The 19,131-nt window shown below is 49.7% G+C and overlaps 2 protein-coding genes across 2 annotated transcripts; both read left to right on the top strand.

Moving 5' to 3' along the window:
• The first annotated feature begins 29 nt into the window (after positions 1-29).
• ALDOC (aldolase, fructose-bisphosphate C) lies at positions 30-3,680 on the top strand. Its single transcript, XM_032429130.1, has 9 exons — positions 30-175; positions 1,226-1,347; positions 1,439-1,650; positions 1,787-1,841; positions 1,934-2,094; positions 2,217-2,300; positions 2,535-2,709; positions 2,839-3,038; positions 3,187-3,680. Exons 2-9 carry the CDS (start codon positions 1,236-1,238, stop codon positions 3,280-3,282), a joined length of 1,095 nt encoding a protein of 364 aa, XP_032285021.1. The 5' UTR covers positions 30-175; positions 1,226-1,235; the 3' UTR covers positions 3,283-3,680.
• A 1,770-nt stretch (positions 3,681-5,450) lies between these two features.
• PIGS (phosphatidylinositol glycan anchor biosynthesis class S) lies at positions 5,451-18,710 on the top strand. Its single transcript, XM_032429116.1, has 12 exons — positions 5,451-5,910; positions 6,191-6,330; positions 6,416-6,527; positions 10,596-10,685; positions 10,969-11,060; positions 12,605-12,812; positions 13,061-13,203; positions 13,937-14,051; positions 15,232-15,377; positions 15,946-16,046; positions 17,048-17,258; positions 17,617-18,710. Exons 1-12 carry the CDS (start codon positions 5,877-5,879, stop codon positions 17,890-17,892), a joined length of 1,668 nt encoding a protein of 555 aa, XP_032285007.1. The 5' UTR covers positions 5,451-5,876; the 3' UTR covers positions 17,893-18,710.
• Positions 18,711-19,131: the final 421 nt, after the last annotated feature.

Genomic DNA, 19,131 nt, shown 5'->3' with positions numbered 1-19,131 from the left:
AGGGGGCGTGGCCAGGGCGGGGATGTGCCCGCCCCTCAGGGGAGTCACGTAGCTCTGCGGCATCCGCAGCCTCATTTACAGGAGCCTGAGCTACAGCCACAGCTGTTGCCGACCTGAATCCGCGCTGTTCCTGTGGCTGCCTCTGCTAACTGGCTGCGCACCTCGCAGCACGCAGGTGAGGCCTCGGGCGAGGCGGGAGCTGCTCAGCATCTCCCCTTCCTCTCCCTGACTCTTCCCTCTATCACCCTTGCCCTGCTCCCGAGGGTCCTTGGATGTGCCTTCTCAGCTCTCTTCTTAATCCTCTCTCCTTTTTGTCCACTCAGAAATCCTGTGGTTCAGCCTCTCCCACAGTACCCCTTCTTCTTTGCTCTCATGCCCGGACCTCAGCTTTTCTAATTCCAAGTCTTCCTCTGCCTACTGGATTTTTCCTGGGGGTCAGCCTCTCCCACCCAGCCCATTTTCATCTCAGCCTGCTCCCTCTCCTAGGTTAAGTTCCCTGTCCAGTTGTCTTGCCTCCTCTGTCCTCCTGGTTTAGGTCTCTCTGCCAGCGCCCCCCCCCCCCCCCTAGTTAGCCTGTCTCTCTGTCACCTCCCCACAGGTCTCCCTGCTCCTTCCTCCACTCCCATCTGGCTGCAAAGGCCGTCGGGGTTGGGGTATGGGAAAGAAGAGGTTACAGAAGCCTATGGCAGTTATTTGTGCCACTCCTGGTCCCCACTTGTCCCCCACTTTTCCTCCAGAAGCTGAGGGAAGAAGGGTGATAGGTACTTTTGCCTCATCCTGAAGCCTTGGAAGGAAGTACGCTTTCCCTAGGGGCCCTGCTGAAGAGGATAACATGGAATTTGGAAAGGCCAGGGCTTATGCCCTACCTGAAGGGGCCAAATTCAGTGAAAGGACTGGATCTCTGTTTGGGCAGTAGTTTCACAAGAAGACCTGTAGCTTCAGGGCTGTTCACCTCCCCACCCCCACCCTGCATCTTTCCCCAGGGCTGGAAGGGTGCCCACCAAGGACAAAAGGAGATGTGGGAACTGGGGCCCTAAGCCTGCTAGCTGTCAGAGGGATTGGTGCCACTGTGTTGCCCAGGACCCATGCCAAGGACTACTGCCTTGTTCCTAGCTCCATACTTGTTGGGAGGTGGGGGTAAGCCATTTGGCCCATATGGCCAGGAGAAGAAGCAGAAGAGGTGGTAGGTCAGGTCCAGCTTTTATATCTTGTCTCTATTCCACAGAGCTGTCACCATGCCCCACTCGTACCCAGCCCTTTCTGCTGAGCAGAAAAAGGAGTTGTCTGACATTGCCCTCCGGATTGTGGCCCCAGGCAAAGGCATTCTGGCTGCGGATGAGTCTGTAGGTAGGTGGGGGGGGACCTGTGGCTAGGTGGGGTAGAGGTAGCCAGAGAGTCCTGGGGGTGAGCTTGCTACCCCTCTTTTGTTTGCCCCCAGGCAGCATGGCCAAGCGGCTGAGCCAAATTGGTGTGGAGAACACAGAGGAAAACCGCCGGTTGTACCGCCAGGTCCTGTTCAGTGCTGATGACCGTGTAAAGAAGTGCATCGGAGGAGTCATCTTCTTCCATGAGACACTCTACCAGAAAGACGATAATGGTGTTCCCTTCGTTCGTACCATTCAGGATAAAGGCATTGTCGTGGGCATCAAGGTGCAGCCACTGGCCCTTGATGGGGCCCGAACATGGAAATAGATGTGTGTGTGTGTGTGTGTGTGTGTGTGTGTGTGTGTGGTGACAAGGGGGGATCCTGCCTGCGTTCAGCCCTCTGCCTGTGTTTCCCCTACAGGTCGACAAGGGTGTAGTGCCTCTAGCAGGGACTGATGGAGAAACCACCACTCAAGGTACAGGACGGGTGGGTGAGGACCACAGGGTTGTTGGATGGTTGATGCTGGCCAAGAGGGGTGGAGTGATGAGGCTGGCATTATGCCTGCAGGGCTGGATGGGCTCTCGGAACGCTGTGCCCAATACAAGAAGGATGGCGCCAACTTTGCCAAGTGGCGTTGCGTGCTGAAAATCAGTGAGCGCACACCCTCAGCACTTGCCATTCTGGAGAATGCCAACGTGCTGGCCCGCTATGCCAGCATCTGCCAGCAGGTGTGTGTATGTTTGTGTGAGGGGGTCCGATGGGTGCCCTGTGCCTAGTGGGGAGAGGGTTACAAGGGCTTCCTCCCCTCCTACCTACTGCCCCTCCCAAGCTACTCTGCTCTTACCTGCAGAATGGCATCGTGCCTATTGTGGAACCTGAAATCCTGCCAGATGGAGACCATGACCTCAAACGTTGTCAGTATGTTACGGAGAAGGTGAGTCCACACCTAGGCACAGACACCTACAGCAAGGGCGGCCTGAGCGGGGAGCCTATTCCCCATAGTCCCTGGCTCAGATGCAGGCACTTTCCCCAAGCACTCTTTACTCTGCCCCAGAACACACCTGTGAGTTTGAGCCTGTACTGACTCTCACAGTCATGCCCACCTTCCCCTAAAAAGGGAGCACTGAGCAGGGGCCCAGAACCTTAGTAAACCTCCTCTGATCTCCAGGTCTTGGCTGCTGTGTACAAGGCCCTGAGTGACCATCACGTGTACCTGGAGGGGACCCTGCTCAAGCCCAACATGGTGACCCCTGGCCATGCCTGTCCCATTAAATATAGCCCAGAGGAGATCGCCATGGCAACCATCACTGCCCTGCGTCGCACTGTGCCCCCAGCTGTCCCAGGTACTACCCTGCTTCCTAACTTGCTCCTGTCCCTAAGGCCCATTCTCAGGTTCTTGTGGCCTTCATGGGGCCCATACCTGGAAAATTAGGGAGTTGACCAATCAGTTTGTCTTCTCTTCTCTACCCTAGGAGTGACTTTCCTGTCTGGGGGTCAGAGTGAAGAGGAGGCATCGCTCAACCTCAATGCTATCAACCGCTGCCCCCTTCCTCGGCCCTGGGCCCTTACCTTCTCCTATGGGCGTGCCCTGCAGGCCTCTGCCCTCAATGCCTGGAGAGGGCAACAAGACAATGCTGGGGCTGCCACTGAGGAGTTCATCAAGCGGGCCGAGGTTGGGAGCTGGAGGTGGTGGTTGTGGGAGAGGGGCATAGCTAGGCAGGGGGCAGCCCCCAGAGACTATAGCCTGGGCAGGGTTTGGCACCTGTGGGCGGTGTCAGCCCGCTTACTCCACCTCCCTCCTACCCCCCACCCTCTTGCAGGTGAATGGGCTTGCAGCCCAGGGCAAGTATGAAGGCAGCGGGGAAGATGGTGGAGCAGCAGCACAGTCCCTCTACATTGCCAACCATGCCTACTGAGTGCGCATTCCACACTGCAGCCCTTGGCCTGGCCACCTGCACCCTATTTCGCCTATAGTTATGGCCAGGGCCAAATAGCCATGCAGAGCAGAGATGCCTCTAGCCAGCACTGAGTCATCTTCCTTTTCTTGTCCTCCCCTCCCCTCTCCCATTGCTGCACCTGGGACCATTGGATGGGAGGATGGGATGCCCCTTGTGACTGAGGGCAAGAGAAGTTGCTAGAAGTCAGAGCAGGATGCCTGGGTTTCCCCCTGCCTCCACCAGCCCCCACAATTTCCCCATGATGTGGTAGCTTTCCTTGCCTGCCCTGTCTCCTGGGATCAGAGAGTAGGACACCAGACATGACTCATGCCTTGGGTACATACCACATAGCAAATAAATGGTAGCAAAACATGCTACTTTGTCTGTCTGTTTTACATATCAAATTCCCACCTCAGTTTCTGATTTCCACTGTCTCTGGGCCCTCTGACTGTGGAGGGAGTGGGGGTAGGTTTTGAGATTTACTGAGCTTTAAGTTTATGGGGGAGGGGCACACCCAATCCCCATTCCCAGCTCAGGCTCTTGCTGGTAATGTCCAAGGCTGGAGTATGGGCAGTATGGAGGGCTGCAGGTCCTTCAGGGACTGCCACCTCAGAGGCGCTAGGCTGCAGCTGAAGGATGGAGTAAGGCGAGACTTGTGAAATTCCTGAAGGCAGCTTTTGCACAGAGCCCAAAACTGGGGTAAGGGGATAGGAGTCTTCCCACTTCTCCACTGTGTTGAACCCTGCCGGGGCGTGACACCTTCTGCTGGGTGTGTGGGGTGGGCACTGCAGGAACAGCACCTGGGCTCCTGCCCAACATGGAAAAGCCCCAAGGCTCAAGACTGCCAGATGGATCAGGGTATCTAGGAGGTTGCCAGGGGCTATTGCCCATTTCCGTTTGGGGGTAGATGAGGGCACAGAGAAGGCCGATTTGAGGGTCTGGGCAAGGATAGACCTGGTGAGGTTTCGTGCTAAACTTTGACCACTTGGCTGGGGTGTGGGGGTACATCAAACACCTGGGTCTGTCTGAGGGGATGAAAAGATGAGAGAACCTGCTAGGTGTGTTATGTGTGAACTGGGGAGGCCATGCTCTGTGTAAAGTGCTCCACCCAGCTAATTATTGCAATATGGGAATGTAAGCCCAGGGTGACCTGCCCTTATATTAACAAAAATAGATAACACTTACATAGTACTTCCTTTTTTTAAAAAAAAGATTTATTTATTTGAGAGAGAGGGAGAGAGTGCTTGAGCAGGGTAAGGGGCAGAGGGAGAGAGAGAATCTCAAGCCGACTCCCCATTGAGCGTGGAGCCTGACGCAGGGCTCCATCCCACAACCCTGAGATCATGCCCTGAGCTGAAACCAAGTCAGATGCTGAACTGGCTGAGCCACCCAGGCACCTCTATAGCAGTTACTATGTGTTCCTGGCAGGCCAGGCCCTATTCTAATCACTACATTTACTAACTCATTTACTACAATGCTGTATAAAGTAGATACTATTATTATCCCTATTTTAATATGAGGAAACAGGCACAGAGAGGTTAATTCTCAAGATCACTCAGGTGAAGTGATGAAGTCAGGATTTAAACCTAAGTGATCAGGATCGAGTCTGTGCTCATGAATTTTCAAAAATTTTAAGTATTCAGACTTTTACAAGTTGGAAATGAATTCAAATGAATTAAAAAAAATACTGGTGAGCCAAATATGCTAAAAAGGTACTTCTAGCTTGCCACCTCCATATTTGAGGCTTGAGGAGAGGGTGCCCAGAACAGGAGCTCTATGATATGGATAAACAGGGATGCCATCGATAGGTGATATTTGGATGCTTTCCGTGCCAGGATCTTTACATGAATGACCTTATTTTAAAGATTTTTTATTTATTTATTTGAGAGAAAGAGAGTGAGCGAATGAGAGAGAGAGAACGCGAGAGCACGCACAAGCAGGGGGGAGGAGCAGAGGGAGAGGGAGAAGCCAACTCCCTGCTGAACAGGGAGCCAGATGTGGGGCTCCATCCTGGGGACTCCGGGATCATGACCTGAACCAAAGGCAGATGCTTAACCGATTGAGCCACCCAGGTGCCCCTATTTTATTTTTTCAAGTAATTTCTACAGCCAACGTGGGGCTCGAATTTACGATCCCTAGATCAAGCCTCCCGCGCTCTACCGATTGCGCAAGCCAGGTGCCCCTGAATGAGCTCATTTTGGTAAATATCTCCATTTTCCAGATGAGAAAACTGAGACTCAGAGCTGCCTGTGGTCGCCCAACTAGTATTTAACGCCTGCAGAGTTTGCGCTCTTTATCCCTGGGACTAGGAGTGTGTTCTACGAGGAAGCGGGAGACTAACAAAGAGTCTTCCAGCAGCGCAGAAACCCGTGCACCTCCTCGACCGCCCAGGGTGCAGGGCAAACTCCTTTCAAACTGGCTGACAGGCTCCTTGCGGACCCCGCCCACCCTCGACCTCTTTTTCCTCCCCGCGCGCCTGGAGTGCGGCTTGCGATTGGCTGCAACCCCGCCGTGGTTCCGCCCCCTCCTTGCGCAGCTCCGCCCTTCGGCGCCTAGAGCAACCGGAAGCAAGCATGGCGGCTCCCGGGGCAGCGGCTACAGACCTAGGTGCGGTGGCATTCGGGCGGGGCCCGCGGCTTGTGTATTGAGAGGGAGGATGCGGGCTTTGGGGATTGTGGGTGTGCTAGCGGTCCCGCGGACTGGGGGCCGGGGGGTCGTTTCAGATAAGATCCCTTCAGGTTTGGGCGCGGGCCCCTCGCACAGGGATTCCTATGAAGGCGGGCGGAGAGCCTTTGAGTGCCGGTTGCTGGGGCTCCTCCGCGTCAGGGTTGGGGCGGGCACCTAAGGCCACTTCCAGCGCCTCAAGTCGGTACCTCCGTACCCCCAGAGGTGGTCCGAGGCAAGCGGGCCGCTCTCTTCTTCGCTGCGGTGGCCATCCTGTTGGGGTTACCGCTCTGGTGGAAGACCACGGAGACCTACCGGGCCCCCTTGCCTTACTCCCAGATCAGTGGGCTGAATGCCCTGCAGGTGAGTCCTCGGTGGGAGAAGGCCAGGGGACAGCCCGCTGGCAAGGTGGAGACTCAGCTGATGGCCCGGATGCTCCTTACCCTAGCTGCGGCTCACGGTACCCGTCACCGTCGTGTTTACCCGAGAATCAGTGCCATTGGACGACCAGGAGAAGCTGCCCTTCACCGTTGTACATGAGAGAGATATCCCTCTGAAATGTGAGTCCTTGGGGAGTCAGGGCTGCCTTTCTGGTCTGAGCTCAGTCCAGAGATGGGTTAGGTAGGAGGAGCATGAGTGTCCCTTAAAGGTAGTTAAAAATGTATATTAAAAGCCCTCTCTGAATGAACAGTGTGGATGGTTAGAAGAAAAACAACTTTAAATTCAGTGTTCACCGTTAAGGCGACAGTTTTATTCATAAAACAATTATGCTACCTGATGAGAAGCAATTAATGCTCATTAGGGCATAGGAGAGGAAGTGGGATACTTTACTAAGTGTTAGGTACTTTTCAGTACCAGGAATTTTGGGGTGAATGAGGAATTGATAATGGTTTAAAGAAATTCGTAGCCCAGTAGGGGAGAAAGACACTTAGATAAAGAAATCACACTGAAGGGGCGCCTGGGTGGCTCAGTCGTTGGGCGTCTGCCTTCGGCTCAGGTCATGGTCCGAGGGTCCTGGGATCGAGCCCCGCATCGGGCTCCCTGCTCCGCGGGAAGCCTGCTTCTCCCTCTCCCACTCCCCCTGCTTGTGTTCCCTCTCTCGCTGTGTCTCTCTGTCAAATAAATAAAATCTTAAAAAAAAAAAAAAAGAAATCACAGTGGAAGTATGTAAGAAACTGAGATTGCGCTAAAGAAAGAGCCTTTAACTGGGAGGAAAGAAAGAGCCTTTAACTGGGAGGAAAGAAAGGCAGAGAAGGTTTTGAGGATGTCATTTTTAAACCAGATTTTTAAAGGTTGTGAAGGAATTCAGGTTAAATGGGGGAAGGGAGGAAGGGAACAGCATGAGCCAGTAATAATAATCGCTAATATTCGTTGTTCATTATATGCCAGAAACTAGGTGAAGCACTTTACATGTGTTGCCTCATTTAATCCTCTCTAACATTATTATCTCCATTTTATAAATGAAAAAACAGACTTAAGAGATTTTAATTTGCTCAGGATCACACAGCTAGCTAGTAAGAGATGGAACTGGGATTTAAATCCAGGCCTGACTGATTCCAGTGTTCTGGCTTTTAACTGACAAACTCTACTGCCTCCTGTTTAGAAGCATGGAGGGGTGAATCAGCATGTTGGGGGATCTGTGAGCAGTTTTACTTTCTGGAGTGTGAAGTGAAAGTTTGGGAGTGACTGGATGTGTAGGCCGAGTCCAGCCTGTGACGTGCCTGTGTGCCATTTACTTTCTAGCTTTTTAACCTTGGTCACACACATTTAAAAAAATCATTTCATGGGGCCCGTGGGTGGCTCAGGTTGTTAAGCTTCTGTCTGATTCTCCATCTCAGCTCAGATCTTGATCTCAAGGTTGTGAGTTAAGCCCCGTGTTGGACTCCACACTGCGCAGGGAGCCTACATTAAAAAAAAAAAAAAAATCATTTCATACAGTTCAACCTAATGTAAACATAAATAGGTTTTGTTTCTCAAAACAAGAATGGATCATACCTCACATGTTAGTCCGCAACTTGATTGCTGTCAATTTGTCATGGATTTCTTCGTATTTAGTGACACAGTATTCAATAACATGGACATGTTGTGGAGGTAGTATAGTGGAGGGGCCAAGAGTATGGCATTTGGTGTAAGAGAGCTGGATTAAAGCCTTGGTTCTGCTACTTATTTGTGTGAATTTGGGTGAGGTGGTTAACCTCTCTAAACTTGGTTTTCTCATCTGTTAAATAGGAATAGTAATAGGTTTGTTCATTTATTCAACAATAAATATTTGCTGATATATATATATGTCAGATACTGTTGTAGTTGCTGGAGATACAGCAAACAAAATAGACAATACAGTGAACAAAATAGACGACAAAGAGGAGAACGGACAGTTGGAAGATAAACAAATTAAATGTATGTTAGATTGGGGGGGCACGTGGCTGGCTCAGTCAGTGGAGTATGACTCTTAATGTTGGGGTTATGGGTTCGAACACCAGGTTGGATGTAGAGATTACTTAAAATAAAATCTTAAATAAATAGGGCCACCTGGGTGGCTCAGTCGGTTAAACGTCTGCCTTTAGCCCAGGTCATGATGCCAGGGTCCTGGGATCAAGCCCCACATCGGGCTTCCTGCTCAGTGGGGAGTCTGCTTCTCCCTCTGCCTGCCACTCGCCCCACTTGTGCTCTCTCTCTTTCTCTCTGCCGCTCACAAATAAATAAGTAAAATCTTAAAAAAAAAAAAAAAAGGAGTCGCATGCTTTACCGACTGAGCCAGCCAGGTGCCCCTTATTTTGATTTTTTTTTTATAGATTTTATTTATTTATTTGAGAGAGCGATTGAGAGAGCACGAGAGGGGGGAGGGTCAGATGGAGAAGCAGACTCCCCACTGAGCAAGGAGCCTGATGGTGAGACTTGATCCTGGGACTTTGGGTTCATGACCTGAGCGGAAGGCAGACTGAGCCACCGAGGCGCCCCTGATTTTTTAAACATAACTACCAGGGGCGCCTGGGTGGCTCAGTCGTTAAGCGTCTGCCTTCGGCTCAGGTCATGATCCCAAGGTCCTGGGATCGAGCCCCGCATTGGGCTCCCTGCTCGGCGGGAACTCTGCTTCTCCCTCTCCCACTCCCCCTGCTTGTGTTCCCTCTCTCGCTGTGTCTCTGTCAAATAAATAAAATCTTAAATAAATAAATAAATAAAATAAGCATAACTACCATGTCACACCTAACCAAGTTACAAATAATTCCTTAATATCACCTAATTTCTTTTTTTTTTTTAAGATTTTATTTATTTGACAGAGAGAGACAGCGAGAGGGGGAACACAAGCAGGGGGAGTGGGAGAGGGAGAAGCAGGCTTCCCGCAGAGCAGGGAGCCAGATGCGGGGCTCGATCCTAGGACCCTGGGATCATGACCTGAGCTGAAGGCAGACGCTTAACGACTGAGCCACCCAGCCACCCCCCCAATAAATTTTAGGTTCAACTTCTCAATTTCAGGGGAGGGGGCGAAAAAATCCCTTTGGGATTGCCTTACAGGTATAGATTAACTTAGGGAGAATTGACATCCTTAGAATATTTAGTCTTTCCATCTAAGAACCTTGTATACTTTTCCCATTTCATTCAGATCTTCTTTTATGTCCTTCAGTGAAGTCCTGGGTGTTTTTCTTATAGTTTTATACATTTCTTCCTGGGTATTTTATGTTCTTTATTATTATGGTGATTGGGATTTTAAAAAACACTTGCTTTTCAAATTGGATATCGTTGGTACTTATCAGAAAGCTACTAATTCTTGCGTATATCTAGTCATTGTACTGAACTGTTACTAGTTCTAATAGTTTTCCAGTTGGTTCTCTTTGATTTTCTTGGAAAATAATTATGCTATTTCAAAAAGTGGCCGTCTTGTTTCTTTCTTTCAAATATTCATGTTTCATGTCTCTTTCTTCCCTTATTACATTGGTCAGGAACTTCAGAAAGAACAATGCTGAATAACAGAGGAGATAGCAGGCATCCTCATTTTATTATTAATTTAATTTTTTAAAAGATTTTATTTATTTATTTATTTATCTGGGGGGAGAGAGAGCACGAGCAGGGGGAGGAGCAGAGGGAGAGGGACAAGCTGACTCCCCGCTAAGTGTGGAGCCTGATGCAGGGCTCGATCCCACGACCCTGAGATCATGACCTGAGCTGAAATCAAGAGTCAGGTGCTTAACTGACTGAGCCACCCAGGTGCCCCTTATTACTAATTTTAACCGAACTACATTTAGTGTTTTGTCATTAAGTGCATCTTATCTTTATCAAGAACATTCATTGAATTTAATTATTTTGAGGCACGTATTGAAGTGGTCATACGGTTTTTCTCCTTTCACCTATTAATAGAATGAATATTGTAATAGATTTCCCTTTGGGAGGGTACTTCAGGTTGACGGTAGGGTGTACACAGGCAGAGGCAAGAGCTAGTTAGGTGGAAGAGGTGGGGTGTTGTGTATTTGATATCATCCATGTAGAAATCATTAGAATTGACTGCAGCTTCTTGGTCTTTCTTTGCAAACAATATTCTGGCTGTCCTGAGACACCGGACAGTGTGAGGGCTGGGAAGGTGGACAGAGGTCTGTACTTAGTCTTCTTATCTTGCTTCTTCCTTTTCCTCTCAGACAAAATGAAAATCAAATGCCGTTTCCAGAAGGCCTATCGGAGGGCTCTGGAGCGCGAGGAGGAGGCCCTGTCACTGGGCAGTATGCAAGGTACCAGAAGGGGTGATCATGCTAGTTTAACACGAAGCCCTCTTTTTCTCTTCCGATCTCTAAGTGTGTATTTTCCATACCTTGTCTTAACTTCAGAATCTCTCTGGGAAAGCTTGGAATGAGATACCGTGTGTTTCAGCCTGGGCCACCGGGGGCCGAGCCTGGCCACAGTGTCAGCCAGGTGTGAGTGGGAGGTGGAGCCGTGGCTGAGGCCCTCTGTGGGGGCCAGAGGGAAAGGGAATGGTGTTTTTGCTCCTGGTGCACCTCCTGCTCTTGTCCCCAGAGGCAGAAACCGTGTTAGCTGAGCCACAGAAGCAAGCAGAGGGCTCCCTGACTGTGTATGTGATCTCTGAAAACTCCTCGCTTCTGCCCCAGGTAGGGTGAGCAGAGGTTGCGGCTTCTCGTCCTGTCCTAGGTCGCCTCTTTCTTGCAGTAGTGCTCCCTATTGCTTGCATTTGTTACAGAAAACTCTTTAACAAATAGTTTTTTTAAAGAATGCAAATAGGAAAAAAAATAGAATGCAGATAGGGATTTTTGTTCATTGACTCTGGGTCTTTCTTTCTTTCTTTCTTTTTTTAAAGATTCTTCTTTATTTATTTGACAGAGAGGGAACACAAGCAGGGGGAGTGGGAGAGGGAGAAGCAGGCTTCCCGTTGAGCAGGGAGCCCAATGTGGGGCTCGATCCCAGGACCCTGGGATCATGACCTGAGCTGAAGGCAGACACTTAACGACTATGCCACCCAGGCATCCCAACTCTGGGTCTTTCTAAAGCCAGGAGTTATATTCAGTTCAAGCTCTGATGACCATTTAAAGTGGAAAAAAAATCAGGATGAAAAAAAAAGCTGGTTTGAATGGGTTGTGGTGGTAATATGGGCCGACACATTGACCTTTTCACTTGATGAGCAAGAGGCTCAGTGGGAGCTATGCCATATACCATTTTCTTTTACAGTTTATGATGAAATATGTAATTCTTATAAAAAGGTGGAAGAAAATTTTAATGAACATCCATGTACCCAACCCCAGCTCGCATATTGCAGTTTAGCAATATAGCTGAACCCTGTGCATCTGCATGGTTCTGCCCTGCTCCCTTTTGGCCCAGGGTGACCATATTTTGTGTGTGTCATTTTCTTACTTTTCTTTCAAGTTTTATCACCTGTGTTGTATCTTAATAAACAACATATTCAATTTTACAAACTTTTGAACTTTATATTAATACAGCACATGTTCTTCTGCAACTTGCGTTTCGTCCCACATTTATGTTAGAGAATCATCCATGATAATCAATGTGCAGTTGAGTCTAATATGTTCATTTTTTTTTTTAAGATTATTTATTTATTTATTTGACAGGGAAACAGCGAGAGAGGGAACACAAGCAGGGGGAGTGGGAGAGGGAGAAGCAGGCTTCCCGCAGAGCAGGGAGCCCGATGTGGGGCTCGATCCCAGTACCCTGGGATCATGACCTGATGTTTCATTATAGAAACATATCACAGTTTATCCGTCCTGTTGCTGATGGGCAGTTGAATTGTCTCCGGTTTTTGACTCTTAGAAATAATGCTACCGTGAGCATTCCTGGCTTGCCTCTTCGCCATGTGCTGTCTACTTACATCAAACTTTCCAGGTGTTTGTTTATTCCGCTGTCCTTGTTCAGCATAGCATCTCCTGGTTTCCAGCCCATGAAGCTTTAGATAATGCCTGGGACTTATGTCTGCTGGGAAGGCAAAGGGAACAGAAATGAATGAAAGCATTCATGACACCGATTGGTCAGAGGTGCTGAGATAGGGGTTCACTATGAATCTAAGGGGAGGGGTAGGCCTCTTGGTCAGTGGCAAAAAGTCAGATTCTCTGAGACCGGAGCCAGCACGTTCTTCTGTTTTCTTCCCTGAGCCCTGGGCATTCTGTCTCTTGCTGGTCTCTCACAGGACATGATGAGCTACATCGGGCCTGAGAGGACAGCAGTCGTGAGAGGGATCACACACCGGGAGGCCTTTAACATCGTTGGCCGCCGTGTAATCCAAGTAGCGCAGGCCATGTCTTTGACTGAGGCCGTGCTCGCTGCGGCCCTGGCTGACCACCTTCCGGAGGACAAGTGGAGCTCTGATAAGAGGCGGCCTCTCAAGTCCAGCTTGGGTAGGGTGACAGGGCTTTGCCGTGAGAAGGGACAGGGAAATGAATGATGTGGAGGCGATGGGGCAGGAGGGGAATCTGCGTGCGGACTCTTTACTCCTTTCTTCTGTGGTTTCACCTTTTTAGTTAAAGCCCTCAGTGCTCCTCATCCCAGTTTTATCCTCCCTTGGGTTCCATGATGGCCATCAGCCCCATTCCAGAGGCGAGACAAGTTCAGCTCAGCCAGGCTTCCCTGACTCCTGTTTCTCTAGGCTATGAGATCACCTTCAGTTTACTCAACCCGGACCCCAAGTCCCACGACGTCCACTGGGACATCGAAGGGGCCGTCCGGCGCTATGTGCAGCCCTTCCTGAGTGCCCTCAGTGCTGCGGGCAACTTCTCTGTGGACTCTCAGGTGAGACTGGGAGCAAGCCGAGGAGTCCCTTCCCAGGCCGCACCGTCCTTTCCAGAGTCCATGCGTATTTATTGTTTTCAAGTGGAGTCTGTTCTTCCAGCTCTTAGAGCTTGCTGATCTGCTGGGAATTGCCTGTGCGTTGATATGACTCTAGTGTCTGCTTTTCCTCCACGGTGTCCAGCTCAGGGGCTTTTGTCAAGGTTTGTTAAAAAATGACCTTCCTTATGACCCCCTGTCGAACTGTATTCACCCAGTCGTGCCATCCTTAAGGAATTTATTTTAAAAATAAAACTTCCTGAAATATGTTAATGTAATAGAAGTAAAGATGGAAAGAATGTAGCTTCCTATGTGTGAAGAATGTATCACACAGTGTCCTTTTAGGGAAAATGTGGGAGACGTTTTTATCAGGTCTTGCTAGTGGGGGTACTTCTGAGTAACTGACTTGAATTGATCTTGTGGACACTGAATTATGCTATTCTTGTTTCCCTCTTTGTTTAGGCTCTTAGAAAGCCTGGTAAAAAATGTGATTTCAAAGCATATATTTAGTGTATTAACTTTACCCTTGGCTTTGTTATTTTTTTTTCCTACACCTATTTTCTCTCAGCTCTGATTTTGTTTCTTTATATTTTGTCCTGTCCTAACTGTATCTTTTTAAGGCACTTCAAATCCTTTTTGGGACAAAGTGGAGCATGAATCAATACACAAAATAATGTCCTCCTTCTTTGCTTTACAGATTCTTTACTATGCAGTGTTGGGGGTAAACCCACGCTTTGACCCAGCTTCTTCCAGCTACTACTTGGCCGCACACAGCCTCCCTCATGTCATCAACCCAGTGGAGTCCCGGCTGGGTGAGCTGAGGATGAGGGTCTATCTGCCAGGCTGGGGAGGGACCCTCAAGGCTCAGTGTGGGGTTGGAGGCTGGTAGTATATAGTTATGGTTCCCAGGTTGGGTGGTCTGAGGGTGTCAGGGAAGTGCTGGGCATTTAGGCTCTTTTTTCATGAGATTCTGTTGACATGTCTAATTTCACACTATCATATCCAAAAACATTTATTAAAATGACTGCCAGTGCTTTTTGTAAAGAAACGGATAGGCTGCATCTCCCTCCCTGCAAGCCATCCAGGAAAGATATGGTCACGCATGTAGGAAAGATAACAGCAAAAGTACATGAAGGCAGAATTTGGATGGACAGTTCTGCTGATCAAGGTTTGAAGCTGGAATTCCAGTCTTTCATTTTGAGGGTGGTACCTACAAAGAATAAGATGACCACAAGCTATAATACAGGCAAACCAAAGTTAGTATATCACTGGTTGTGGGATTTCAGATAGTAAGGCTAGGCCACTATGGACCACAATATGAGAGGGACTGCAGGTGATCCATCCCTCCCTCCCTTCCTCCCTCCCTCTCTCCTTCTCTTCCTTCCTCCCTCCCTCTGGCAGTGTGGAGTACAGAGATAGAAGGGCTTTCCAGGTAAGGAAAACTCTGAGCTTAGATGTAGAAGAGGCAGAATGGATTGGCATTCAGGAAGCTCGCAGAAGTTTAGTGTAGCTGAATTGTGAGGGAGTGACCAAGTTGTAGCTGGCAAGGCGGGCTGGTGCCAGATCATAAGGACCATGGTAAGTAGCTTGAGCTTTTACCTGGTGTGAATGGCTAGCTACTGAAGGATTAAGAGGGAATTGACATGAGGTCTTTTTTATACTTATATATAAAATGGGTTATAATTATATGGGTGTGATGTAGCAATGCCCAAGAGAGTGGTCTTAGACAGTCATAGGGGGCCTGTTAGAGGAGGGAAGATTCCAGGGGCCTTTGGGGGGCTAAAGACTCTACATGTATGTGGCACATCTTGGGAGAATGTTCAGAGGAGGTTCTTGACCACAGAAACCCAGGACTGGAGGATATCCCGGTGATTATCAGCTGGGGAAAATGAGGACCAGAGTGAGTGACCAGAAAGTTAGAGGCTGACCTGGAACTGAGATTTAGATCCAGCAGGTTTTGGTATTCTGACTTCCCTTCTCTTTGTACCACAGGATCCAGCGCTGCCTCCCTTTACCCTGTGCTCAACTTTCTGCTGTATGTACCTGAGCTTGCCCACTCCCCACTGTACATTCAGGACAAGGATGGGGCTCCAGTGGCCACCAACGCCTTCCACAGTCCCCGCTGGGGTGGCATTATGGTAATGATCATAAAGCCCCAGCTTTAGGGACAGACAGACGTTCCTAAGACTGTTCCTTCTGTTGTTCCTCTAGTGTCCTCCATGGCCCAGCCTGTGGGAGGGGCAGCACCAAGGAGGTGCGGGTGCTATGAGCTCGGCCCCTCCTCTGCCGGCCCCACGGCTTCTTATTTCTGTCAGTGTTTTCTATAATACGACCCTTTTGCATGTAGCAGTTTGCACTTACTGAGGACTTCTCTGTGTGTACATCTTAGATCTTGGCCCTGTTTATGGGAGTCTTGCGAGGCTGGGAAGTTTGTTTCTCCCGTGAGACTGGGAGTTTCTCATAGGTAGGAACTCTTAAAATGGAATAAAAAATATTTTTTACAGGACTTTTGAGGGGATAATGGAGATAATATATGAAAAGCTCCTAAAAGGTATTCGAAAAAATATTAGCTATACCATCAGGTTCGTAATTTCTAAAGACATTTCTGAAAAGGTCTCCTTTTTCTCTCCCCACCTCCAGAGTGTCTAGGGCAGAGCCGTGAAAGGTCCTGGTGTGGTCTTGAGGCAACCTCATTTCCCCCTGCAGGTCTACAATGTGGACCCCGAAGCCTACAATGCCTCGGAGCTGCCAGTGAGGGTTGAGGTGGACATGGTGCAAGTGATGGAGGTGTTCCTGGCTCAGTTGCGGTGAGGTCCTGGCTGATGCGCCTGGGAGTGTGGTCACTGAGTCTGACCCCAGTCTCCTGAGCGGACTGGAATGAAATCTCACCCGGCAGGGAGACCTCAGCTGTGCCTAGAGCCCCAGGGAAACCAGGAAAGGTTTCTAAGGATCACCTCATCCTTCTCCTAAGAAGGAGTAGTTGCTCACAAAAACTGTTTTAAGAAAAGCAGACTCCTGAATGTCAGGTCTGTGGGGTGTGATTAGGGGTGCTTAAGAAAATAGCTACTAATTCTGAAGCTAACTGGTACATTAGTGGCTGCCTGCTGCCCTGTGTTGAGGATTCTAGGGCTGTGCCTGGGATCATCAGGAAAGAGGATTCTGGTAGATTAGCAATGTCTGCCCTGGGTGCAGGATTAGAGAGGCACAGCACAGGTGCTTAGTAGAAGTGGTGCTGGATTGGGGCGCCCGGATGGCTCAGTCGGGGGGCGGCTGACTCTTGGTTTTGGCTCAGGTCATGATCTCTGGGTCATGGGATCGAGCCCCGCATTGGGCTCCATGCTCAGTGCAGAGTCTACTTGTCTCCCTCTGCTCCTCCCCTGTTTGCTCACACGCGCGCTCTCTCTCTCTCTCTCTTAAATAGATAAATAAAATCTTGAAAAAAACAAAAAAAGAAGTGGTCCTGGATCATCCCTTAACTAAAGGCTCAGTGGTCCCATTTGTCCCAAGAGCGTAGGCAGGGTGAGGGGATTAAACTAGGTTGGTATTACCAGAAATTTTTAGCCATGGGACCTTTTTTCAAACAAGATCTTGGAAATCCAAACCAGAAACAGATAAAAGCAAAAACACTGGTTAAAATGGGGCTTGAGGCTCTGTTTTGCTTAGTGTTGCCACTCATTCCCCACCCTGCCAAGACCCTGAGGCACTTCCCTGTGACTTTGGTGATTCTGGGTAAGATTGAAAATCTTAGTCATTATTCTAGGAATCTTAGCCATTACTCTCAGCCTTCCTTACTTCACTCTTCCTACAGGCTGCTCTTTGGGATTGCTCAGCCCCAGATGCCTCTGAAATGCCTGTTTTCAGGGCCCAAAAGTGAAGGGCTAACGACCTGGGAGCTCGACCGGCTGCTCTGGGCTCGGTCAGTGGAGAATGTGGCCACAGCCACCACCACTCTCACTTCCCTGGCCCAGCTTCTGGGCAAGATCAGCAACATTGTCATCAAGGACGATGTGGCATCTGAGGTGAGTGGGCAGGGGATGGTGTGACCAGAGTGGCCAGCAAGGGCTGGGGTGTGGTGAAACCAGAGAGCCAGTTGAGGCCCAGGGGTGTGTGTGGGCATGCCATCCTTGAGTGCCCCAGGCTTCCTCTAGGGGGCAGTGCCAGGTCCCCAGCCCGACGCCAGGTGGGGTGTGAAGTTTTAAGCGGGCACACACATTAAAAAAAATACACCGTAGCCCTTTTATACTGGCCTCCATATCGTGGGCAAACTCCAGGCAACGTGCCTGGTAGATGGAAGATACAGTAAGACCCATCCCCCCTCCCACCCCAGCACCTCCCTAGTGCCTGGTACTTACTGGTAATCCCCTGCCCCCTTCCTAGGTGTACAGGGCTGTAGCTGCAGTCCAGAAGGCAGCAGAGGAGTTGGCCTCTGGGCACCTGGCCTCTGCCTTCATTGCCAGCCAGGAAGCTGTGACGTCCTCGGAGCGTGCCTTTTTTGATCCCTCGCTCCTCCACCTCCTCTATTTCCCTGATGACCAGAAGTTTGCCATCTATATCCCACTCTTCCTGCCTATGGCTGTGCCCATCCTCCTGTCCCTGGTCAAGATCTTCTTGGAAACCCGCAAGTCCTGGAAAAAGCCTCAGAAGACAGACTGAGCAGGACAGCATCTCAGCAGGAAGCCTTCCTTTCTGGCCAGAATGGGAGCTGTTAGATTGAGAGGCACAGAAATGGGGCCTGCCGTGAAGGACTTAGCTCCAGTAACCAAAGTACAACACTCCAAGCAGGGTTCCTCTTTCTTTCCCTTCCCATTCCTCTAGCTCAGGTTCCCCCCACAACCTTTGTGCCCTCCCTCTTCCCCTTCCTCCAGAAGATAGTCATTTGGGTCTCCTTATCTGGCTTAAACTTGAAGGCCCTTTCCTGTCTCCCTCGGGGCAGGGGCAGTTTGTTGTGCTTCCGTCCTGTTCCTCGTCCTGTTCCTCGCAGTCCTCTTGCACTCAGAGGGAGCATTAGGGGAAAGCCCTGGGTTGGATTCTAGCCCCCTCCCCTCCACACTTCTCTCTGACCACTCAGGGAGAGCCCTAGCACTGCTCTCATGGAAGGGGCCAGGTCACCTCTGGGGCCTTCTCCTCTCCTCCCCTCCCTCCTGGCTGGCTGTGCCTGTTGGGTATAGCCTGATGCTTTGCGTGTGGCCGAGTTTCCCTTCACCCTTTTATAGAGGTAGTGTGGTGCAGTGGGGAAGGGTCCAGACTTGGGATCACGCAGGCCTGAATTCAGACCCTTGTTTCTGTACCTTCTGCACTTCTCGTCTGGGGAGCATTGAATAAGCCACTTAATCTCCCTAGCCTCAGTTTTTCATTTGTTCAAACAGCACTAATGATACCTCCCTTACAAGGTGGTTATGAGGATTAAATGTGATAAGCATATGAAAGTGTCTGGCATATTTTAGGCTTTCAATAAACATTGGTTGAATGTGAATTGGAATGATATGAAGTATGAGCATACCTTTCATTCTTCATTTGTGTCCAAGTAATGGTTTCCTGCTATCTGACCTGGGCTCACAGGCCCAGCTTGCTTAGACCTGGCCATGTGCCCTACAGAGAGGCCCCGCTTCCCTGCCCTGGAGGGCCCTGTGGTGGTGAGACGCCTAGGCTGTTGTCCTTCAGCATGTCCAGGGACATGCTGTTAGCATCTACTTCTGCCTTTTTCGCAGGGGGTCTGGGAGAGAATAGCTTGTACCAGTGTAAGCCTTTAAATACAAACTCATTCATAAATAAAAAATATATTAAGCATGGGCTGCAACAGGCACTGTGCTAACTGCTAGGTATTACAGAGAACAAAGACAGGATCTCTGCTTCCATGGAAGTGATCTTTTAGGGGGGAGAGTCAGTGAACAA

This window comes from Phoca vitulina, unplaced genomic scaffold, assembly GCF_004348235.1.
Source record: "Phoca vitulina isolate PV1807 unplaced genomic scaffold, GSC_HSeal_1.0 scaffold40, whole genome shotgun sequence".
NCBI lineage: Eukaryota > Metazoa > Chordata > Mammalia > Carnivora > Phocidae > Phoca > Phoca vitulina.
This window is presented reverse-complemented; position numbering and strand designations above follow the sequence as displayed.